The sequence below is a fragment of the Oncorhynchus gorbuscha genome, linkage group LG06 (genome assembly GCF_021184085.1).
Source record: "Oncorhynchus gorbuscha isolate QuinsamMale2020 ecotype Even-year linkage group LG06, OgorEven_v1.0, whole genome shotgun sequence".
Taxonomy (NCBI): domain Eukaryota; kingdom Metazoa; phylum Chordata; class Actinopteri; order Salmoniformes; family Salmonidae; genus Oncorhynchus; species Oncorhynchus gorbuscha.
In genome coordinates, this window is record NC_060178.1 from 39,104,146 (window position 1) to 39,129,290 (window position 25,145).

Genomic DNA, 25,145 nt, shown 5'->3' on the forward strand with positions numbered 1-25,145 from the left:
CCTGGTGAATGTTGACCTGTTTAAAGGTCTTGCTCATATCAGCTACGGAGAGTATGATCTCACAGTTGTCTGAAACAGCTGGTGCTCTCATGCATGCTTCAGTGTTGCTTGCCTCAAAGCCAGCAAAAAAAGACATTTAGCCCATCTGGCAGACTCACGTCACTGGGCAGCTCGTGGGATTTCCCTTTGTAGTCCATAATAGTTTACAAGACAACTTGTAATTGTGAAAAGGCTGGTTTCATTGTAGGCATATTTTTGTCCATAAAAGTCTGTGTCAAATACAATTATTGTATTGAATAAAATGTAATGAAATACAGTACATTCACATCAGAATCACAACTTTGGCAGAATCCTTCTGCAAACACACAAGCACACTGAACTGATCACCAACCTGGCCCAGGCACAATTCAGGCAGGCCCCTATACTCATTGAACCACCACTGATGATGTTACATAGATAGGCCTTTCCACGGTCTCTGATCTGCTGTGTTGATAGGGATAGGCCATTAGGCCAGATATGAGTACTCACTGCATGCAATCGAAGGTGACAGACTGACCAGGTGAATACAGGTGTAAGCTATAATCCCTTACTGACGTGACTTGTTAAATCTACTTCAATCAGTATAGATGAAGGGGAGGAGAAAGGTTTAAATATTATTTTGTAGCCTTAATACAATTGAGACATCAAATCAAATGTATTTATAAAGCCCTTCTTACATCAGCTGATCTCAAAGTGCTGTACAGAAACCCTGCCTAAAACCCCAAACAGCAAGCAATGCAGGTGTAGAAGCATGGATTATGTGGACATGGATTGTGTATGTGTAAATGTCACATTCAGAGCATGGGCAAGACTAAATATTTAAGTTCCTTTGAATGGGGTATGTGCCAGGCGCACCGGTTTGTGTCATGAACTGCAATGCTGCTGGGTTTTTCCACAATCAACAGTTTGTATCAAGAATGGTCCACCACCCAAAGGACATCCATATATATGTGGCCATCCAGTCAACTTGACACAACTGTGGAAAGCATTTAGAGTCAACATGGGCCAGCATCCCTGTGGAATGTTTCTGACACCTTGTCGAGTGGAAGCCCTGACAAATTGAGGCTGTTCTGAGGGTAAAAAGGGGAGGGGGGGCTGCGCAACTCAATATTAGGAAGGTGTTCTTGATGTTTGGTATACTCAGTGTGTATTACATTAGGCCCTATGAGCTCTGGTCAAAAGTAGTGCGCTATATAGGGTATAGGGTGCCATTTGAGACGTAACCCTTGTTACTTAAGCCTAAAAATAAATGGCCTACAGAAGGAATGTGAATGGGATGTGGGTATGTGGTTATAGCTTATAAATGGTTCGTTTTGGGGATTATTTTTTGTAAAACTGTGCAATGAAAACTGAACTGCTATTGAAGGTGAATGTATGTGCTGTGATTATTAGTAATGGATATGGCTAGTGATAAAGACACTGCTCGAGTCTTTATAAACAAAACAGCCATGGATGGAGTAAATGCACCCTCACCTCCTCTGCCTGCTTGCGCAGCGCCTTCTCGCGCTCGTACTGGGTGATGAGCTGCTCGTTGTCCTCCTTCAGCAGCTCGAGCTCCACCTCGTGCTCCTGGTTCTCCGTTAAAACTGAATCCAGATTCTCCAGAACGTTCACCACCAGCGGCATGAGCTCCTTGACCACTTCCTCGTCGTAGCTGCTGATGAGGCGCTCAAACTCCCGGTAGATGCTGTTGGCCAGGCCCGACACCCGCTCCGACATAACAGACACCGAGCCATAGTCGTCCTGATAGACAACCTCATCGATTTCCATCATCTTGGCAAAATGAGGCCTGGGTCCGATACCAGATGTGAGATGATGTTGCTTAGATAGGCCTACCGTTATAAAACACGCTTACCAAGACGAAAGAGAAAATACTAATCATTGAAATTATAATCCATTCGGATTAATCATCAATAAAACACCACCTGTGTCATTCCATATCCCGAACGATTTCAAAGATTGCTATCATTTGGGTGGTATCCATGTTTTGCAGTTAGGATTTCTAACCTTGAACTACTAAATTATACTGAGACATGTTGATTCACAAAAAAATATATAGGCTATTTACAGGGAGTTAGAGACACCGCCCTCCTCGAGCCAACAACCACTGCTGCACCGCAGCCTCGAGGACGGAACGACGCACCCAGCTACAGCCTTCCTCGCGACAGCAACATCCAATTCCGGTAGCAGTCGGTTCCGTCCTTACCTACCAGTGTATCGACCGTGGTTGAATACATAACGATTGAGAAATATGTCCTCAACAATACACCTGCCGCTCAGCAGCCGGAGCCATGGACCCCAGCCATTACTGAGAGGATTCGAAATCGGTAAAAAAAAAAAAAAAAAGAGAATAACGGTATTCCCTTTTGCCGCCAACACCCAAGCCGCCCCTTAAATCATATTTGACCCGTTTTTTGCTACTGTTGTTGTTCTCGGCTCTGGACGATGCTGTTCGGTGTCGGTGGCGCTGTCGGCTCTGGACTAAGTATTCTGACAGCAGCACAAACGAAGACGTCACTTTCGTATGGTAATGTCAAGACCTTCTAAATAAAAGCCCGTGAATAACTCATTCAAATTATATTCCATTTTAATGAATGGACACTTGTATTGTGCCAACAACAAAATGCAAAAAGCTATTTATAAAAACAAAAAATATGGTAAAAACATACACATTTTGACCAAAAATGTTGATAAAACGTCTCGGTGCTCATAGGCCATTAGACATAAACATTACACAACAAGTTGGAAATCGCAAATTCAACAATGAGTGGTTTGTAATAAATAGTGTCTAACTACAAGCATTGCAACAATCACTAGCCTGCTATTCAGTGGATTGGCTGTGTGGTCCAAAGTCTGGATTTAAGGGGCTATTTTCCAAGTTTAAAAGGATAAACATTCAACATTGACCATGGTGTCAATCCAGCATGATTTCTGCAGCACTCAAAACAACTGGAATCTCAGAAATGGGAAATCTGATTTCATTGAGTTCAAGCAAACTGGGAACACTGACTGAAAAAATAAATTTTCAACTGCCATCCAAGTCGGAATTGCAAGTCAGGAACTCTGGCCTCTTTCTAGAGCTCCAACCTGAAGATCACTGAAGTCATAATTTTTCAACCTTGTTCCCAGTTGTCTTGAAAGCACCATAAATCCAGAGAATGGCAGACTTTGATGTTATTTTATTTATTTAACGAGGCAAGTCAGTTAAGAACAAATGATTGTTTACAATGACGGTCTACCCCGGCTGAACCCTAACCAGGACGACGCTGGGCCAATTGGGAGTCCCATGGGGCGGCGCACAATCACAGCTGGTTGCGATACGCCTCTAGCACTGTTAGGATCACCACTTTATTTTAAAATTGTGAAATTTCAGAATAGTAGTAGAGTGGTTTATTTCAGCTTTTTTCTTTCATCACATTCCCAGTGGGTCAGAAGTTTACATACACTCAATTTGTATTTGGTAGCATTGCCTTTAAATTGTTTAACTTGGGTCAAACTGTTATATAGGGTTGAGGTCAGGGCTTTGTGATGGCCACTCTAATACCTTGACTTTGTTGTCCTTAAGCCATTTTGCCACAACTTTGCAAGTGTGCTTTGGGGTCATTGTCCATTTGGAAGACCCATTTGCGACCAAGCTTAAACTTCCTGACTGATGTCTTGAGATGTTGCTTCAATATATCCACATAACTTTTATTCCTCACGAAGCCATCTATTTTGTGAAATGCACCAGTCCCTCCTGCAGCAAATCACCCCCACAACATGATGCTGCCACCCCCGTGCTTCACAGTTGGGATGGAGTTCTTCGGCTTGCAAGCCTCCCCCTTGGCCAAACAGTTCTCCTTGTTTCATCAGACCAGAGGACATTTCTCCAAAAAGTGTGATCTTTGTCCCCATGTGCAGTTGCAAACCGTAGTCTGGCTTTTTTTTAATGGCGGTTTTGGAGCAGTGGCTTCTTCCATGCTAAGCGGCCTTTCAGGTTATGTCGATATAGGACTCATTTTACAATGGATATAAAATATTTTATACCTGTTTCCTCCAGCATCTTCACAAGGTCCTTTGCTGTTGTTCTGGGATTGATTTGCACTTTTCGCACCTAAGTACGTTCATCTCTAGGAGACAGAACGTGTCTCTTCCTGAGTGGTATGAAGGCTACGTGGTCCCATGGTGTTTATACTTGCGTACTGTTGTTTTTACAAATGGAAGTGGTACCTTCAGGCGTTTGGAAATTGCTCCCAATTATGAACCAGACTTGTGGTGGTCTACAATTGTTTTCTGAGGTCTTGGCTGATTTTATTTTTATTTTCCCATGATGTCAAGCAAAGAGGCACTGAGTTTGAAGGTAGGCCTTGAAATACATCCACATGTACACCTCCAATTGACTCAAATGATGTCAATTAGCTTATCAGAATCTTCTAAAGCCATGACATCATTTTCTGGAATTTTCCAAGCTGTTTAAAGGCACAGTCAACGAAGTGCATGTAAACTTCTGACCCACTGGAATTGTGATAAGTGAAATAATCTGTCTGTAAACAATTGTTGGAAAAATGACTTGTGTCATGCACAAAGTAGATGTCCTAACCGACTTGCCAAAACTATAGTTTGTGAACAAGAAATTTGTGGAGTGGTTGAAAAACAAGTTTTAATGACTCCAACCTAAGTGTATGTAAACTTCTGACTTCAACTGCATAACGAGATTTTTTTATTAGCTAGAGAAGAATGGATGAATATTTTCAATAATAGCTAAGGCCTAGTTATCACGTTTCACATTGGATTTATTAACTACAAAGGTAAGGCGTATTTTTAATTCTGGTGCCGCTCTGCACACACAAGCTTGTTAGCTTGCGAGCTCAAGCTTGTTAGATAGCTCAAAGTTCCTTCATAGAACCAATCCTCCTAGGTATAACTCTGTGGACTTAATTCAGATAATGCATGTCATAACAAGATCAGTAGCTCTTCAAGCCTGCTCCTCAACTCGCACTAGCTTTCTACACCCATAAAATGTTGTACCATAGGCTACACTTGTCTGTCCATCATGCATGTAAAGAACTAGCTTACCTGCCTTTCCTGCCTTTCTTAATACCTTTTATTTAACTAGGCAAGTCAGTTAACACATTCTTATTTTCAATGACTGCCTAGCAACTGTGGGTTAACTGCTTTTTTCAGGGGCAGAACGACAGATTTTCACCTTGTCAGCTCAGGCGTTTCAATCTTGCAACCGCACAGTTAACTAGTCCAAAGCTCTAACCATTGCACTCCACGAGTAGCCTGCCTGTTACGCGAATAGAGTAGAAGCCAAGGTAAATTGCTAGCTAGCATTAAACTTATCTTGTAAAAAACAATCAATCATAATCACTAGTTATAACTACTAATCCAGTTTAGCAGGCAATATTAACCAGGTGAAATTGTGTCATTTCTCTTGCGTTCATTGCAAGTGCCAACACCCCATTCATTGTTCTGAGCAAGGAACTTAAACGTTAGCTTTTTTACATGGCACACATTTTTACATGGCACATATTACTTTCTTCTCCAACACTTTGTTTTTGCATTATTTAAACCAAATTGAACATGTTTCATTATTTATTTGAGGCTAAATTGATTGATGTTTTACATTAAGTTAAAATAAGTGTTAATTCAGTATTGTTGTAATTGTCATTATTACAACAACAACAAAAAATTGTCTGATTAATCGGCATTGGCTTTTTTGGTCCTCCAATAATCGGTATCGCCATTGAAAAATCATAATCGGTCGACCTCTACTCCTGACCCCCTTTATCCAGGTCAGGTGCTTCTTTTCATTATTCTACACATTTCACCAATACTCAGCAGCTTGTGGTGGTGTTGAATTTGGAGTCATGTTATGGATTGGCCATCTGGCAGAATGGGGTTCCCTCCCTCTGGGAGTTTCTGCCCAGGATCATAAGTCATCGCAACTGCACGTGTACGAACCGGGCATCTATGATCCAATCCGGGACTAACATTTCTGGATTGATGATACCTCCCTCTGCTGCCTCTCTCAACCCATGACACTCTTTTTCCTCTATATGAGAGGGATATAGCGGGGACATGACCTGTTTAGCCTGGGATACATGATATGCCGGGGCGAACCGTGGGGAAGTGGCAAGACTATATACCCCCAATTGTGTTCTGATACTGTTGGAGGACAGCCGTAAATTGTTGGACTTTATTTAGATTATTATTCCAGAGCCCTTGCGAGGTCCTGGTGCTTTTCATCTAACTCATGAGCCTGCTATTTCACATTTTTTTTGTAGTTGCATCATACTTGTCAGTCCCCCGGACAAGATGAGCCTGCAAAGTTCATTCACCCACTGGATCACAGAGCTGCATAAGACAAATAAGGTGGAGTCTCCTCCTTTTCTCTAAACATTACATCTTTGTTGCTAGGCAGGAAGTTAAGGGATGTGGGTAATAAACAGTTCCTTCTCCCTTCGTGTGACCTGACCTCAGCCTCCACTGCTCACTAATGCACAGCTATCCACCCTTATCAGTGACCTCAACCATGCGATTACCTTTTCCCTAACTTAGTAACTCTCCAAGCCCAAGGCTCATATCCACCCTACCATATTCTTTCCTCCTATATATAAACATGAACTTCTGGTGTAGCAACTATTTGAAATTACAATACAACATGTTTTTCCAACAGAATTGGCAGAATGAACACACCCCTGATCACACGCAAGCAGTTCACTTTCATAGCAACCATATAAAAACAGCATGATCATGATTACTTTGCTTCTTCAAGTCCTTCTTGCAAATATATATGCACTCTCTTCCTCTCACCTTTTCCCGCCACTTGTGGACTTCAGTGCACAACACCTCGGCTGTCTGTGACCAGGCGAAAAAAATCTTTCCATGTCAAACCTTCATATCAAGACTGCTAACTGCTACACACAACCTACACCGTTGTCAACTCATAGTCAACATAGCTACTAGAACTAACGTGTTAGTAAAGATGCTACAATCATGCAGTACAGTGTACAGTCAGCAAGCAGTTTAGCAGTTACACTGACGGACACCGGTGGCAACAACTTAATAAAACCAAAAGCCTACCTTGACTTCTCTCTGTTTGAGACAGGTGTTTGAGTAGGCTACACTAGCTAGCTGCATTCAGCTAGCTAAGGGAAAGTAAAAGTAAAAAAATAAATGATATATATATACACTGCTCCAAAAAATAAAGGGAACACTTAAACAGCACAATGTAACTCCAAGTCAATCACACTTCTGTGAAATCAAACTGTCCACTTAGGAAGCAACACTGTTTGACAATCAATTTCACATGCTGTTGTGCAAATGGACCGTTACCTCCGCCTTTGTGCAAGGAGGAGCCCTGCCAGAACCCTGCAAAATGACCTCCAGCAGGCCACAAATGTGCATGTGTCTGCTCAAACGGTCAGAAACAGACTGAGGGTGGTATGAAGGCCCGACGTCCACAGGTGGAGGTTGTGCTTTTATACAGCCCAACACCGTGCAGGACGTTTGGCATTTGCCAGAGAACACCAAGATTGGCAAATTCGCCATGGGCGCCCTGTGCTCTTCACAGATGAAAGCAGGTTCACAATGAGCACGTGACAGAGTCTGGAGATGCCGTGGAGAACGTTCTGCTGCCTGCAACATCCTCCAGCATGACCGGTTTGGCGGTGGGTCAGTCATGGTGTGGCATTTCTTTCGGGGGCGGCACAGCCCTCCATGTGCTCGCCAGAGGTAGCCTGACTGCCATTAGGTACCGAGATGAGATCCTCAGACCCCTTGTGAGACCATATGCTGGTGCGGTTGGCCCTGGGATCCTCCTAATGCAAGACAATGCTAGACCTCATTAGCTGGAATGTGTCAGCAGTTCCTGCAAGAAGAAGGCATTGATGCTATGGACTGGCCCGCCCGTTCCCCAGACCTGAATCCAATTGAGCACATCTGGGACATCATGTCTCGCCCCATCCACCACAGACTGTCCAAGAGTTGGCGGATGCTTTAGTCCAGGTCTGGGAGGAGATCCCTCAGGAGACCATCCGCCATCATATCAGGAGCATGCCCAGGCGTTGTAGGGAGGTCATACAGGCACGTGGAGGCCACACACACTACTGAGCCTCATTTTGACTTGTTTTAAGGACATCACATCGAAGTTGGATCAGCCTGTAGTGTGGTTTTCCACTTTCATTTTGAGTGTGACTCCAAATCCAGACCTCCATGGGTTGATAAATTTGATTTCCATTGATCATTTTTGTGTGATTTTGTTGTCAGCACATTCAATTATGTAAAGAAAAAAGTATTTAATAAGAATATATTTATAGATTTCTCTCTATTTCTCTCGCTCGCACTTCTCCTTAAAGCCAACACCTCATTTGGCTGCCCTTCTTTCCAGTTCTCTGCTGCCAAGGACTGGAACGAATTGCAAAAATTGCTGAAGTTGACTTATATTTCCCTCACTAACTTTAAACATCAGCTATCTGAGCAGCTAACCGATCGCTGCAGCTGTACATAGCCCATCCAATCTACCTCTCATATCACCATATTGTTTTTATTTACTTTTCTGCTCTTTTGCACACCAGTATTTCTACTTGCACATCATCCCCTGCACATCTATCATTTGTGTTAATTTGCTAAATTGTAATTACTTCGGCCTACTATGGCCTATTTATTTCCTTACCTCATGCCATTTGCACACACTGTATATAGACTGTTTTTTATTATTGTATTGTATTCTATACACTTGTTTATTCCGTGTGTACTAGTTTCATTCTGATGTTTTGATTGGGTCCCCAACATGTCAGTTCATACTGCAAGAGCTCTGATAGGTTAGAGGACGTCCTCCAGAAGTTGTCATACTTACTGTGTAAGTCTGTGGAAGGGGGTGAGAACCAAGAGCGTCCTAGGTTTTGTATTGAAGTCAATGTACTCAGAGGAAGACAGGAGCTAGCTGTCCGCCAGCTACACCATGGTGCTACCCTACAGATTGCTATTGTAGACTATTGCAAAACAGTGTGTTTTAATCAATTATTTGGTGACGTGATTATAGTTTTATTTAAAAAGGATAACTTTTAATGTTTCACTTGTCATGCCTCTCCTGGGTGAGGATCAAAGGACTTGGTAAATCAATTACCTTGGTAAATAGCTGACCAACCAGACCTGGTTTTGACACCTTAACACTCGGTCGTAAATTAGGCAGGAGGGGAAATCTTTCCCTTTGCTCCTCTGTATTGGGAAAGAAAAGTGCTTTGTCTCCAGCAGACTTTTGCTGCCAAAACCTTTTGTCCAAAAAGTGAACATTGGAACATTATTTCTAACATCCGATTGTTTGGAATGGTCAGTGGGGATCTAATGAATAATAATGTCATATGGCTTTTCATTTTGTGATGTTATTAAAAACTGTATGAACCAATGCTGTAAATTAGGAAGGAAACCCCCTTCAGCTGTTAAGAGATTATAGTTTGTGTCCCTTGCACAAGCCACGCCACGAATTAGGTCAGAAGAATGTGTCAGTGTGATGGAACCACCCTTCTCGACCAGAGTGCTAAAAATAACTCGCTAAAAATTAACACGCAAACGTGAAGCATGAGCTAAATGTTACAAATGGTTGGAAACTCAAACTCAACGAGTTGAAGATGATGAACTCACGAGACCAAAACATTGACAGTCTGCATCTGTGCATGTAAAGGGATTAGAACTTTGACTATCTACCCGAGAAAGGAAGGAGAAGATCCCATCTCAGCCTACTCAAACACCTGTCTCAAACAGAGAGAAGTCAAGGTAGGCTTTTGGTTTTATTAAGTTGTTGCCACCGGTGTCCGTCAGTGTAACTGCTAAACTGCTTGCTGACTGTACACTGTACTGCATGATTGTAGCATCTTTACTAACACGTTAGTTCTAGTAGCTATGTTGACTATGAGTTGACAACGATGTAGGTTGTGTGTAGCAGTTAGCAGTCTTGATATGAAGGTTTGACATGGAAAGACAATCATGAAGATCTGTTCTGAAGAAACCACTCCAAAGCCAGGACAACTAAGGACCATGTGACCTCTGGTGGACAATCAGATCCATTCCCCATAGAAGGCTTGATGGTCATCTCTCTGTTGAAACAAACAAAAGACATCTACACGTAAATGTAGTAATTACATTTATCTAGACGGGCGGTGGTTCATGTGCAAGGTATATGATTAATGTGAGAATAGTTATAGAATGTATCCACGATAAATGTCCCTTTCTATCGCTCTTTCCCAACCCCTCTCCAATGTATAACAAGCCATCATATCTTATCAGTCCACTAAGGACTTTTGTCTCATGTAAGTATGTGTATTCTGTGTTATTTAGTTAGTAAATAAATAATTAAATGTGTGTAGAACTAAATGATCTGAAAAGGCTGGGGTTCTTGCAGATTCAAGAACAGGGATGCAAAACTGGTGAGGGCCCAAAAAGTTGCTTTTTTTTGCACTGAAACGGAACAAAAAAATCCCGCTGGGGGAAATGCAGGTTAACTAAATAAACACAGAATATGATCTACATGATCAGTCTCTGTGTGTAAAATAAAAAGTGGTTAATGTGAACCTAACTCACAACTAAAAAGATGTAAAGAAAGCAATCCAAATGTTATTTGTTGCCTAGACGTTACTGTAAATGACAAATCTTGAGAAAAAACAATACATTAATATTGCAGTTAGCCATGACAACCTTTATAATAGAACACTTGTGACCACACAGAATCTAAATATTGCACTTGGGGACAAAACTGCTTAAAGTAGAAATAGAATTAAACAAACAAGCTTTCTATTTTTGCTCTATTATAGTGGCCCCTATAGACGACATGGATCGAGCGCTACATGTGTGCAAAAATAACATTCACTGAGTAACATATTTTATAATCCTCCTCCTCTCACACACAAGTTACTGTCAAGTTCAACACAACAAAAACGATATATTTGGGCTACACTGCACATTTTACATTGTACACTTTCTGCCTGTGGACATCTGTTCTACAATGTGCCAGCAGAGAGGGATACCCTTTGTTGGCATAATTGATATCTTTCATGCAGAGAGTACACCTGGCATACCCCCTTTCATCTATTGTATTGAAAAAGTAAAAAGAGGGAAAGTGTGTAGTGTTCCTTTCAACTCTATAGTGGCTTCCAGCTTAGGCCAAAGCCAGGTCCAGCTACACTTGATCCATGAATCCACTTGTTTAAAAAGCAATGCCTCATTTTTCACCGAATTCTCTCATTCTAAAAATTAACCACAAACTGTAGAGGGAAAACATTAGTTAATTTCGTTAGCTAGTTAACATTTCACAGATTGCCAGGGTCCAGTAAGCAACTAACGCGTTATAACTTGAATGGCAAGGAGTCGTATACCAGTTAATACTATAGCGAATTGGTTAGATTACTAATGTTAGCTCATCTGATGTTATAACTTAAGCTACGTTAGCCAACTAATTCTCACACACCAAACTCAATTATTTGATCAGTTATTTTGGCTAATGTTCCTCACATTTCTCTGGTTAGCTAACGGAGAATTCGGTCCAGCTTGCAAGATACTTGACAATGCTAACAACACTTGTTCCACCAGTTTCTCCCCCACCTCAAACTTTCCAAGTGCCAGCTGTTTTTCCAGTTACAGCTCATAAAGTACGATTCATCTCCACAGTCTCCGTGGTCAGGCTTCTCACCTACCTCTTCGTTATCGTTCAAGGGACACGCTGCTAACTGACAAACTGCCTTTCCACTCTTTCCAGAGTGCACACTGATGCTTTAACGAGCAAAATTGTTGTCTCGTCAGTGCCGTGCTGCATTGTTATGTGAACGATTGACTGAGCCTTGGATACAGCCAGTATTGGTCCAATACGTGAATCACTCGTTCGCCAACCAAAGCCAGCCCCCCCCCCCCCCCACCCCCCCCCAAAAAACCTTTCTCAACGGACCTAGGTCACCTATTTTGGATTCAAAACGGCAAATTTCGCTGAAAGGTACTCGTTTGCATTCCTGCAAGAAGTCTGCAACCTTCTGAATGAGACTGATATGAGAACGGTTGATGTGACTTATTGATACAAGTTATATCATCAGATGAGCTAGTAATTTAACCAATTCCTATAGTAATTAACTGGTATACGACTCCTTGCAATTCAAGTGATATATGTAATCTTGAGTTTAATTCAGGAGATGGTAACTCATTAAAACAACTTATTCCATGGTGCCCCAAATTCCTCATGAGTTATGATAAATTTGATAACCATTAAACATAGTTGATTCGATAAATACGTCATCACATTAGTCACATCGACACTATTTTTTAAATTCACTGAGGATGGTCCTTCCCTTCCTCCACTGGTTCAGCCTTATTCGTCAAAGTCATTGTATTGTAAAGCAGCACCCTCTTGTGGTCCAAGTTGGAACTATATCCTCCTTGTGGCGAGTCTGGATACGAGTATGTTTGTGCCATCATGAAACTCCATGTCATGTCATAATGCCAAACATGTACAATGGTACTGACAGTGGATGGAAATAAGTTGTAAACTCTCAATTGATCTCAAAAGCAGCCTAAATTCCCAAGACCTAGCAGACGTGTTAGACTGCCTCTATTCACGTGAGGGTGGCCAGCGTAACTCCATGAGACATGTGTCATGTGAGAGGAACTGTCTTACTCCAACAGAAGTCAAAGGCCATGAGCAGAGCCACAAAGGCATCACTAAGTGTGGGGCAAAAATACATGTGATTATATTATAGTGATAAAGGCCTAGATTGTGTTTAGAATATTCAAGCATGCCTTGACATTACACAAGGGTAAATTAGCATACAGCAGCAATAAACGGCAATAAAAACGATCACATGTAAACTCAAAGTAATTTCATTTTATAGTTGTTCAAGGTTGATTGAACAGAAACTAAAGAATCAGTGAGTGGAATTTCCATCATGACATTTCTTGCATTCAGAATATTGACAACACCTACAATATATGGGGTGTGTCAGATTTGCCATTTCAAAAAGCTAACAGAGGATGAACCCTCCCAATGTATTCATCTGGTTTGTATTCACTAAACACTAAAATAAATACAAAATGGGCCAAAATGAAGGAACTGACTACCTGAACTAAAAATAACTAGTTTTTCGCTGCAAAACATTTGCTACAGTGTGCATGAATAAATACAACCCTTAGGCTGAAATTGCAAAGATTCCATTATTTAATCAATATATTGATACCACCAATACCTAAGCCCTGAAAACAGCAAAATAGACAAAAGATAGTCTCAAAATAAGTTTTATTGCAACACAGGTTATTTTTGCTTTTCCTCTGCTGTGAACTTTGCCTGCCAGGCACTCCAACACTCAGGGGTTAAGATGGCACCAGGAGACCTTGAACCGGGGTGCGTTCCAGACTGCCTACAAACCGGCCAGTTTGGGGAATTTATTGGCAAAATACATCTTTATTTACACTAAGTCATCACGCACCTTTAATATACGCTGAACTCAGATTTACACCAAAGTCTTAAAAGGTTTATACGTTGACGAGAAACTAGCCATACTGGTTACTGACATGCTAAAATGCTTCTCCAGGCATTGTAAGAAATGGTGCACAACAGGCAGTCTGGAACGTGGTGCGGTGTATGGGTGGCTAGGGGTTCCTTAGGGTCTCCCATGTCCCCATCCGTATTTTGACCAGTCATCTACGATTCCAAAGTTCAATTTTGTACAGCAGACGTTTTCATTTAAAACAGAGGCCTCCCCGAGTGGATACAAACCTCTGATAACAGCAAGCAATGGTAACAGAGCAGGGAACAACCACAACACATTCAGCCATTTGCATGAGAGATAAATCCTAGTGGAATTTCTTCCACAGAACAAGAACTTTGGGGGTGGGCAGTGCATCATGGGTACTGCCCATAACTCTTTGCTTTGCATTCATTAGTTAGTCGATTTTTTGCTCTTTTTTTTCCCCTGAACAGGAGTTTGTTTCTGGCTGCAGACAGAAACTCAAGATCGGTTTGATTATTAGTGGAGAGAAAAGTGTGTGATGAAATGGAAAACAGAATGAGTATGATAGGGATACCTGTTACTGTTAACAGAGTAAAGAGGGATTTTGATCACTTAAGGGCTTACTATGACAACCGTTTGCATGGGCAACAAACAGATCTCAATCCCAACAAAGATACACTGCTGAGTCACTCGGAATTACAAATAGATGCCAGTGATTCTGACTAAATTAACCTTTGTAATCAACACAATAACATATAAAACCATGTAATACAAAAAATAACATTTACAGCAAGAAATAGAACCCGTGCAATGAATCGGGAATTTTGAATGATTGGACAGGAATTTAGCCTGTAAAAATGATTGAGATTATTTTCTTCCTGCTTGATAGCAACATAATCTAAATAATCTAAAATGAACAGGGGGAGGTTAGGTCAAGAATGGGTTAGATTAGAAAGTGCAAAACATGGAAGGACAGAGTGAAAAGGGAAAATGAACAGAACAGAGAATAGTGGTGTGCATGGTTTGTATCCCAAATGGCTCCCTGTTTCCTATACAGTCAACTAATTTTGACCAGGGACTATAAACTTGTCCTGTCCAGGGGGTGTACTTGTACATCAAGCAGCCTCACGCTACAGAAACAAGAGATGGGCTCCTGCCCTACGTGCCATTCTGGCTCGGACAAGGATTACTTACTTATATTGGGAATAAGGTGCCATTTGGGATGCATACATGAATAGAGACGGGATGGAGGAGCTGGCTCAGTAGAACACCACACTAGACTTCCCTCCTGGGGGGTTAAGGACCTTGTTGTGGGAGCGGGGGCGGGGGCCGAGGTGGGGCTCGTGGTCCTTCAGTGAGAGCTCACTAAGGCAGGCCTCTGGCTTCTTGGCTGAGGGAGCAGGCACAGTCTCCACCGCTGCTTTGGTGGGAGTGGGGGGAGGAGAGGCAACATTTTCTTCCTTCACCTCCTTGGCCAGGCTCTCCTTCGGAAGAGGAGCTGAGATCGAAAGGGAGAGAGGGATAAGAGAAAAAAATATGAGAAACAGAGTTAGATTTACCTGGTACCAAATGGTACATAAGACTTGGTGTTGAAACCGATTAGTAATGAATAATTATGCAATTATTAAGTCATTATTATTATTATTATTATCTTGGTCAACAAGTCATTTCTAGTAACTGCCTGGCAGACAGCAGGCTGTAAAGTGGTAGCCAGAATCCATTATCCTTGTCAAACTCACCTGGGGGCTCAGTTATGGGCATGGGACTTTCACCCACAGAAATGTTGTCCTAGGAATAATAGGGAGAACACGTCAATATAGCCTATACATCATGCAAATTAGAAATCCATAACCATTAGTGATTTGGAATGGGAGAGACTGGGGGACAAGGATGGTCTGGGATACCTTTGGCTTGTTGGAATGGGCTTTGTCAGAGGGAGGGGCACTCTCTAGCCCCCAGATGATGTTGCTGGTGTTGCCGCCTGGGGGTACGGGTCTCCGTTGCTCGGCTGGGGCATCTGGAGAACCAAATATCCCACTGCTTTTACCCCCTACATTGAAGGACAGGGAATCAAATGTTTTTTTTTACATGCACCAGGAATTTGACCTGGTAAAATGGCGGTCAACGCCTTAGAATAGAATACAGAAATAACAAACTCATTTACACAAGGCATTAAAGGTAAACATTATTGAAGGCATTGAGGAAAAGACAGACAAGTCAAATCTCCACACCCTAACCACTTTTTTGTGATTAACATTTCTATAGAATTTTCACTTAAATTTTTTAACTGACCAATTACTGGCAACATGACTGTACCCACTCCAACCAAATTGAACCAGGCCACAAACCACACACAAAGCCCAGTCCTACCCTCATTATTCTATAGTTATGGTGAAGAGCTTGTTGCACAGCCTGGACTGACATGAGGCATTACATTTCAGTTAGATAACATTTCAATATCTGGGCGTGTGCCGTCATAATTCCTTCTAGAACATTCTACAGGAGGCAGAAGGGCTGAAAACTGGAAGACAAACCAGCTCGATGTGCAGAGAGACAATAGAAACTCATGATAACACATTTTCATTTAACCATCTGACCCTTGGCCTCAATATAGACATATTGATCCAGTCATGTGATGTCACTAGATTGTGGCCCAAACTTAATTTAACTAATGAAAATCTTGGTCACCATTAAGAAAATTTGGCTGCAGAGGTTTTAATTTACCGGACATCCATATGCATCGTGTGTGTACCGCATTAGGGCGTCCACCTACGGTACTCAAAATCCCATTTAGGTTATTGTAATTAATCTTAACAATAGAAATTAGCATGTACATTTGTAAAACAAAATATGACATTCTTATACCAACATCAATGTTTTGCTTTTCAGTAAAACCTGTGCCCGTTGCGTCTTCATCCCTGCTATAAATCATAAATGGAACAGTTGAAAAAAGAAAACATTTAGTCTAGAAGAACAAGTCACCTCCATAGTAATAAAACTTCAAAATATAATATCAGTATAATGTACATTGAACACAAATATAAAACACAAGCCTGCTTAAAGTTGAAAGCTTTGACTGAGTTATAGTTCATTAACTCAGCAAAAAAAGAAAGGCCCCTTTTCAGGACCCTGTCTTTCAAAGATAAAAATATTTATAAAAAAAAAAAAAAAAAAAAACTTCAGATATTAATTGTAAAGGGTTTAAACACGGTTTCCCATGCTTGTTCAATGAACCATAAACAATTACTGAACGTGCACCTGTGGAACAGTCATTAACACACTAACAGCTTACAGTAGGCAATTAAAGTCACAGTTATGAGAACTTAAGACACTAGAGGCATTTCTACTGACTCTGAAAAACACCAAAAGAAACCTGCCTGCTCATGTTCGTGCCTTAGGCATCTGCAAGGAGGCACGAGGACTGCAGATGTGGCCAGGGCAATAAATTACCATGTCCATACTGTGAGACGCCCAAGACCGCGCTACAGGGAGACAGGACGGACAGCTGATCGTCCTCGCAGTTGCAGACCACGTGTAACAACACCTCCTCACAGGATCGGTACACTTGAACATCACACCTGCAGGACAGGTACAGTATGGCAACAACTGTCCAAGTTACACCAGGAACACACAATCCCTCCATCGGTGCTCAGACTGTCCGCAATAGGCTGATAGAGGCTGGACTGAGGGCTTGTAGGCCTGTTGTAAGGCAGGTCCTCACCAGACATCACCGGCAACAACATCGCCTATGGGCATAAAGCCACCGTCGCTGGACCAGACAGGACTGGCAAAAAGTGCTCTTCACTGACTAGTTGCGATTAAGTCTCACCAGGGGTGATGGTCGGATTCGCTTTAATCGTTGAAGGAATGAGCGTTACACAGAGGCCTGTACTCTGGAGCGGGATCGATTTGGATTGGGAGGCCCAATCTATGGATTTCACAAGACTGGGAATACAGATACCGGTTGGTCACAGATTCAGATTCAATGGATAAAAAATACCAATCACATTTATTTATAAAAGCCGTTTTTACATCAGCTGATGTCACAAAGTGCTATACAGAAACCCAACCTAAAACCCGAAACGGCAAGCAATGTAGATGTAGAAGCACAATGGCTAGGAACACCTCCCAAGAAAGGCAGGAACATAGGAAGAAACCTGGAGAGGAATCAGGCTCTGAGGGGTGGCCAGTCCAGTTTCTGGCTGTGCCGGGTGAATATTATAACAGTACATGGCCAAGATGTTCAAACCTTCACAGATGACCAGCAGGGTCAAATAATAATAATCACAGTGGTTGTAGAGGGTGCAGCAGGTCAGTACCTCAGGAGTAAATGTCAGTTGGCTTTCAAAGCCGATCATTCAGAGTTAGACAGCAGGTGCGGTAGGTAGAGAGAGAGAGACGAAAACAGCAGGTTAGCACGTCTGGTGAACAGGTCAGGGTTCAATAGCCGCAGGCAGAACAGTTGAAACTGGAGCAGCAGCACGACCAGGTGGACTGGGGAAAGCAAGGGGTTATCAGGCCAGGTAGTCCTGAGGCATGGTCCTAGGGCTCAGGTCCTCCAAAAGAAGAACGAGAGAGAATTAGAGGGAGCACACTTAAATTCACACAGGACACTGGATAAGACAGGATAAATATTCCAGATATAACAGACTGACCCTAGCCCACAACACAAACTATTGCAGCATAATTACTGGAGACAGACAGGAGGGGTCGGGAGACACCATGGCTCCGTACGACTATACCCCTGGACAGGGCCAACCAGGCAGGATATAACCCTACCCACTTTGCCAAAGCACAGCACCCACACCACTAGAGGGATATCTTCAACCATCAACGTACTACCATGAGACAAAGCCAAGTATAGCCCACGAAGATCTCCCCCACGGCACGAACCCGAGGGGGGAGCCAACCCAGACAGGAAAATCACGTCAGAGACTCAACCCACTCAAGTGACGCACCCCTCCTAGGGACAGAATGGAAGAGCACCAGTAAGCCAGTGAGTGACTCAGCCCGCATAATAGGGTTAGAGGCAGAGAATGCCAGTGGCGAGAGGGAACCGGCCAGGCAGAGGGTGGATCGTCGCTCCAGTGCCTTTCCATTCATCTTCACACCCCTGGGCCAGACTACACTCAATCATGGGACCTACTGAAGAGATGAGTCTTCAATAAGGACTTAAATGTAGAGACCGAATCTGCGTGTCTCACGTGGATAGGCAGACCATTCCATAAAAATTGAGTTCTTTAGGAGAAATGAGGGTCCGATAGTCCAGGATTCTGAGGAAAAACATTAAGATCCACAATATTTATTCCACGGGACAAAACTAGTCAATATCTGGTGTTACCACCATTTGCCTCATGCAGCGTGACATCTTCACATAGAATTGATCAGGCTGTTGATTGTGGCCTGTGGAATGTTGTCCCATGTTGGGCGAGTATGTAGGCCAAGGAAGAACTGAGACATATTCAGCTTCCAGGAATTGTGAACAGATCCTTGATGCTGAAACATGAGGTGATGTCAGCGGATAAATGTCACAACAATGGGCCTCAAGATCTCGTTACAGAATCTGTGCATTCAAATTGCCATTGATAAAATGCAATTGTGTTTGTTGTCAGTAGCTTACACCTAACCATACCATAACCCCACCGCCACCATGGGGAACTCCCCTCAAAGTTGACATCAGCAGCGCACACGACTCCATAAAAATGCGGTCTGCCATCTGCCTGATACAGTTGAACCCGGGATTATTCAGTGAAAAGCACACTTCTCCAGCATGCCAGTGGATATCAAAGGTTAGCATTTGCCCACTGAAATAAGTTACAACAAACTGCATACCAGGTCAAGACCCTGGTGAGGACCACGAGCACACAGATGAGCTTCCCTGAGATGGTTTCCATTTGTGCAGAAATGCTGCATTTGTGCAAACCCAGTTTCATCAGCTGTCCAGGGGCTGGTGCCAGACGATCCTGCAGGTGAGGAAGCCGGATGTTGAGGTCCTGGGCTGGCGTGGTTACACGTGGTCTGCGGTTGAGAGGCCGGTTGAACGACAATGGAGTCGGCTTATGGTAGGAAAATGATTAAATTCTCTGGCAACAGCTCTGGTGGTCATTCCTGCGGTCAGCATGCCAATTGCATGCTACCTCAAAACATCTGTGGCAGTGTTGTGATAAAACTGCACATTTTAGAGCAGCCTTACATTGTCCCCAGAACAGAGTACACCGGTTTTATTTCACCTTTATTTAACCAGGTAGGCCAGTTGAGAACAAGTTCACATTTACAACTGCGACCTGCCCAAGATAAAGCAAAGCAGTGCGACAACTACAACAGAGTTACACATGGGATAACAACTCAATAGAAAAAAATCAATGTACAGTGTGTGGAAATGTAGTAAGATTAGAGAGGTATCAATATGGGGATGAGGTAATTGGGTGGGATATTTACAGATGGTCTGTGTGCAGGTACAGTGATCAGTAAGCTGCTCTGACAGCTGATGCTTCAAGTTAATGAGGGAGATATGAGTCTCCAGCTTCAGTGATTTTTGCCGTTCGTTCCAGTCATTGGCAGCAGAGAACTGGAAGGAAAGGCGGACAAAGGAGGTGTTGGCTTTGGGGATGACCAGTGATATATACCTGCTGGAGAGTGTGCTACGGATGGGCGATGCTATGGTGACCAGTGAGCTGAGATAAGGTAGGGCTTTACCTAGCAAAGACTTGTAGATGACCTGGAGCCAGTGGGTTTGGCGACAAATATGTAGCGAGGACCAGCCAACAAGAGCATACAGGTAGGCAGTGGTGGGTAGTATATGGGGCTTGGGTGACAAAACAGATGGCACAGTGATAGACTACATCCAATTTGTTGTAGTTGGGGGTAGACATTTTGGGTGGCCTTCCTAAGCCAGGATTCAGACACAGCTATGTAATGATCACACTGTTTAGTCAGCTTGTTGATATGCCACACCTGTCAGGTGGATGTATTATTTTAGCAAAGATTAAATGCTCACCGACAGGGATGGAAACAAATTTGTGCACCACATTTTAGAGAAAATCTTTGTGCATATGGAACATTTCTGGAATCTTATTTCAGCTCATGAAACATGGGACCAACACTTTACATGTTGCGTTTATATTTTTAATCAGTGTAATTTGCAAATTGCCTGTCCTATAGGTAAGAACACTTTAAAAAATAACAAAACTGCTGTTTTCAAATACAATTTGGGCCTCTTATTTGAATTTCCTTTATGCCCAATTTAAAATGTTCATGCCTAATAAATCATCGCTGTACATGAACATGGCTGTATATTTACAATGCTCCTGTGAAACAAGGCCTGCGCCAAGCATTTATGAAAGCACTTTTTCCAAAGCTCCAATGATATCGCACTCTTCACAGTTCTACTGGAAGATGTTAATAAATTGTGTGTTTATTGTAATTTGGGGGGGTATACAGCGCATTCGGAAGGAATTCAGACCAGCTGCCCTCTCCCACATTTTGTTATGTTAGTCTTATTCAAAAATGTAATCAATCCCCCCCAATACCCCATAAGGACAAAGCAAAGTTTTTTTAAATAAGTTTTTGCAAATGTATTTATGAAATAAAAAACAGAAATACCTTATTTACATAAGTATTCAGACTAGGGCTGGGCAGTATACTGTATTTTACTATATACACACACACACACACAGGCATTTATACACAAGTATTTATGCACGGACCGATTTGGGTTTTTACTTTACCTTCTCTAACGGTATTTGAATGTTTGTTTTGTTAAATATGATATGCCGTGTGTAACGTCCATTTTTATAGTTACCCTACTTGAGTCATTACTCTCCGCTATCCCCCTCTCCATGCCGCTTTCAACACTGACCTAGTCCCACCTCCTGTCACTCAAGGAGCACAATTGTTGTTGCTTGACCATGACACTTTCTTTCAATCTGCATGGTCAATGCAGCACATGCAAAAATGTTGATGACAACGATGTTGTTTCCACTTTGATCTTAATATAAATCCACAAGAGCTCTATAATTACTAAATTAGCCTGCTAGCTAAGTAAAAGTACTGAGTCAGAGCAAACGTAGCTAGCTAAAACAACCTGATACTAGTTAGTATTGGTGGAGGCTTAAATCAGCATCTTTGTGCAACAGTATCTCCGAAATCAAAGAGGCATAGGCAAAGCATGAATATGTTGGCTATATGAATAAAGACTTAATGTAGCCAAAGATAAGATCCCATATAAAAACACTGAACATCACTTTGGTTCCTACCCTGTCACAAGAACTAGTCCATGGCATTTTCATTCATTGTCATGGCAGACAATGTATTTAAAGTGCCCACTAGTATTTATATTCTAACTATAAAATTATTAAAAAACATTCAATTTCCACAATTCCAAAAGTTCACCGAGTGCTTTAATCTAAATAAATCTAAATAAACATTATTTCTAACCTAAGGCCAATTACTTTTGCCCATATCATGGCAGTGTGGAAATGATCTCAAATGAGTGCAGGAAATTATTTTGGGTTGAAGTTGAACAGTAATAAAACAATCTGAACGGAGAAAGAGCGATTGAAATGTATCTCTGTGTGTGTGGTATATATACAGTGAGGCAAAAAAGTATTTAGTCAGCCACCAATTGTGCAAGTTCTCCCACTTAAAAAGATGAGGCCTGTAATTTTCATCATAGGTACACTTCAATTATGACAGACAAAATTTGAAAAAAAAAAATCAAGAAAATCATATTGTAGGATTTTTAATGACTTCAAAAATTCCGGACAATTTGGCCGGCAACCAATTAATTTATCGGCTTGTCACTTATTTTTTTTGACAAAAGACAGCATTTACCGGCTAACGGAAAGCCTGGCCAGGGTGTAATCCTACACTGGACTCAACAATGAAGAGGCTGGGCTGTGGCTCTTGAGCACTCAGTTATTTCACTGCATGGAACGACAACGGCCTACTACTGATTGTTACTAGGCTAGTATAGAAGCTTCAAGTTCCTCTGCATACACATCACTGACAATCTGAAATGGTCCACCCAGACAGAGTGTGGTGAGAAAGGCGCAATTAGCGCCACTTCAACCCCAGGAGGCTGAAGAAATTTGGCTTGTCACCCAAAACCCTAACAAACTTTTACAGATGCACAATTGAGAGCATCCTGTCAGGCTGCATCACCGCCTGGTACAGCAACTGCAACGCCCACAACCGCAAGGCTCTCCAGAGGGTGGTGCGTTCTGCCAAACACATTACCGGGGGAAAACTACCCACTCTCCAGGACACCTACAGGATGTCACAGGAAGGCCAAAAAGATCAAGGATAACAACCAGCCAAGCCACTACATGTTCACCCTGCTATCATCCAGAAGGAGAGGTCAGTCTAGGTGCAACGCTGGGACCGAGAGACCACCAGACTGTTAAAAAGCGATCACTAGCACGTTAGAGGTTACTGCCCTATCTACAAAGACTTGAAATCACTAGTCACTTTAATAACATTTACATCAATTTGCTTTACTCATCTCATATGTATATACTCTATTATATTCTAATGTATTTTAATCAATGCCACTGACATTGCGCGTCCTAATATTTATATATTCCTTAATTCCATTATTTTACATTTAGGTTGTGTATATTGTGTTTTGTTGTGAATTGTTAGACATTACTGCACTGTTGGAGCTAGAAACACAAGCATTTCGACTACACCAGCAATAACATCTGCTAAACATGTGTATGTGACAAAATACATTTGATTTGGCTGGTTGAGTCTTGTGACACTTTAGTCAGCAGATAAAATAAGTGACCTGTTGCCCTTATCAAACACACACACACTGCAGCATGTCAACACAATCCAAACATGATTTGGGGAAGAAACGGTGAGTAAGTTAACACTTATCAATGGCTCATTTTTTTAACCTTAAATGCTAATGTAGCACCTTAGTGGCAGTTTTCACACCACAGACCTGAAAAAGCTGACAGCTCCAGAACCAGGGAGGGCAGCCTTTGCCTGTCCAGTCAGGGGCCCTCTCATCTTGTAGGAAGACATAGGAAGCATATTCCCTGTCCACACCAACCTGAACTTTCCTGGCTCTGATATTTTCCTTTCACAGTCTTTTCTATCATAGTTCCAACATCTATGGTGGATGCGTAACCTTTAATTCTGTATTAAGGACTAAAAGAACACAGACTGCCACCCAATGTTTGGATGCATAACCAGGCCAGAGCAAAAAAAGCTTTGATCAATTCAGCCCAGTAGTGTGAAAAGGGAATTTGTATGCCCAGTAAAGGTCCTTCTCTCTCTCACCTGGGGGGTTAGTTCGCCTGATGACACCCTGGGGCTCTGGTGGGGCGAAAAGGTTGGAGGCCATCTTGTGGGGCCGTCTCGAAGCAGCTGCTTCTCCCTCATAGCCACCGAACAGGTCGCTGGAGACACCTCCGGGGGGACGCAGGACTCTGAAAAGGAAGCATCAGAATCATGTTGGTTCACGTAGTGGTTGCCAACCTTTTTTGGTTACTGTACCACCAAATTAATTTTCTTCTGCCTGGAGTATTCCTGGAGTACCCCCTCATGTGCTTTACCAGCAGGCCTATGGTCTCATGAGTCTTCTCAAGTACCCCCTGTGGATAGGCAAAACACACCGTGGCTTCCTTGTACCCCTGTTTGGGAACCACTGATATAGCCTGTAGGCCAAACTCTACTGTCAGCATTCATCATACACAAAGGCAGGCAGCGCCTGTGATATGATTAGAGAATGTTCCATAATGAAAACATGTATATAGCAAAATCTAGGAATAGAATATGCATCATGCACAACTTCTTATATAAAGACAGGCCACAAATGGTGGCTGTGGCCACATTAACTGCTACATGTTCTACAGTATGACTGTAGGCTACATAGGCCTACTGACCTAAATAAACTGTTTAAAAGTCACATTTCGTTGTGTAACGTTAGCTGATCACAACTCAACACAGAACACATATTTAGCCAGTTAACGTTAGCTGGCTGTTCTTGGGATGTTCTCAGGGTGGTTAGACAACCATAGTTGACCGCGCAAAAAAAAGTTAAATATGCCAAATTACCCTTACTTTTTAGAAATAGGTTGTTGTAAACGGGGTGTGGGTGACTTTGTCTGTTTGGAAAATGCAATGAGCGTCAGTCATATCGCTGGCTACACCGTAAAAAAAAAATCCAAAAATAATTCCACGAGCTTCCATTTCCGCAGCGCAGAAAAACCCCAAAGACCATAGAAGCTACCTAGCTGTTACCAAAAAAAAAGTTTACTACTGACAAAAACGGAATAAACATTTTACCACTAAATTGTCTTATAACTAGTTAACGTTAGTATCACCAAAGTGCCATCTACCTAGCTAACTGCTTACAGGCCAATGAGCATAAGGGGTAGCTTTCAGGAACATAGCCAGCTAGTTGCTTGAATTTTGCCTGCTGCAAATAAAACCTGTGGATGAAATTTCGTGTTACCTTGAACTTGGCTTTGCGCCATTATCGAGTCCTGAAAACATGTTCGTCGAAGTCATTGTGATGACTGTCTTCGTGAGAGAGGAAATTAATGTCGAAGCTAGCTCAATCTTTTAAAAGTTTTGTTGGTTGGTTGCGTGTTGCCCTTCCGAAACCGGGAAAAGCCCCGCCCACTC

General features: G+C 42.3%; 2 protein-coding genes across 10 annotated transcripts in view; both read right to left on the reverse strand.

The window, feature by feature from the left end:
- LOC124037925 (C-Jun-amino-terminal kinase-interacting protein 3-like) overlaps positions 1–2,549 on the reverse strand; it is a 77,310-nt gene extending 74,761 nt beyond the window's left edge. For 8 of the 9 annotated variants that reach the window (XM_046353196.1, XM_046353190.1, XM_046353189.1 and 5 more), the window contains exon 1: positions 1,513–2,548. In XM_046353196.1, the coding sequence (XP_046209152.1) occupies positions 1,513–1,812 (300 nt within the window). In that variant the 5' untranslated portion in view covers positions 1,813–2,548. Of the gene's footprint in view, positions 1–1,512 lie in introns of all 9 variants that reach the window. The other variant, XM_046353192.1, reaches the window with a different exon arrangement.
- A 10,728-nt stretch (positions 2,550–13,277) lies between these two features.
- Positions 13,278–25,145, reverse strand: LOC124037927 (jupiter microtubule associated homolog 2-like). Its single transcript, XM_046353197.1, has 5 exons — positions 24,973–25,145; positions 23,796–23,944; positions 15,413–15,558; positions 15,248–15,296; positions 13,278–15,006 (listed from the first exon to the last, which is right to left on the reverse strand). Exons 1-5 carry the CDS (start codon positions 25,026–25,028, stop codon positions 14,768–14,770), a joined length of 639 nt encoding a protein of 212 aa, XP_046209153.1. The 5' UTR covers positions 25,029–25,145; the 3' UTR covers positions 13,278–14,767.

Excerpts from the sequence above, each read along its gene's own strand:
- LOC124037927 (XM_046353197.1), bottom strand. The coding sequence starts at position 25,028 with ATGACTTCGACGAACATGTTTTCAGGACTCGATAATGGCGCAAAGCCA. Across the intron at positions 23,945-24,972 it reads GGCGCAAAGCCAAGTTCAAG|AGTCCTGCGTCCCCCCGGAG; the intron begins GTAACACGAAAT and ends CTTCCTTTTCAG. Across the intron at positions 15,007-15,247 it reads GCCCATAACTGAGCCCCCAG|CTCCTCTTCCGAAGGAGAGC; the intron begins GTGAGTTTGACA and ends TTTCGATCTCAG.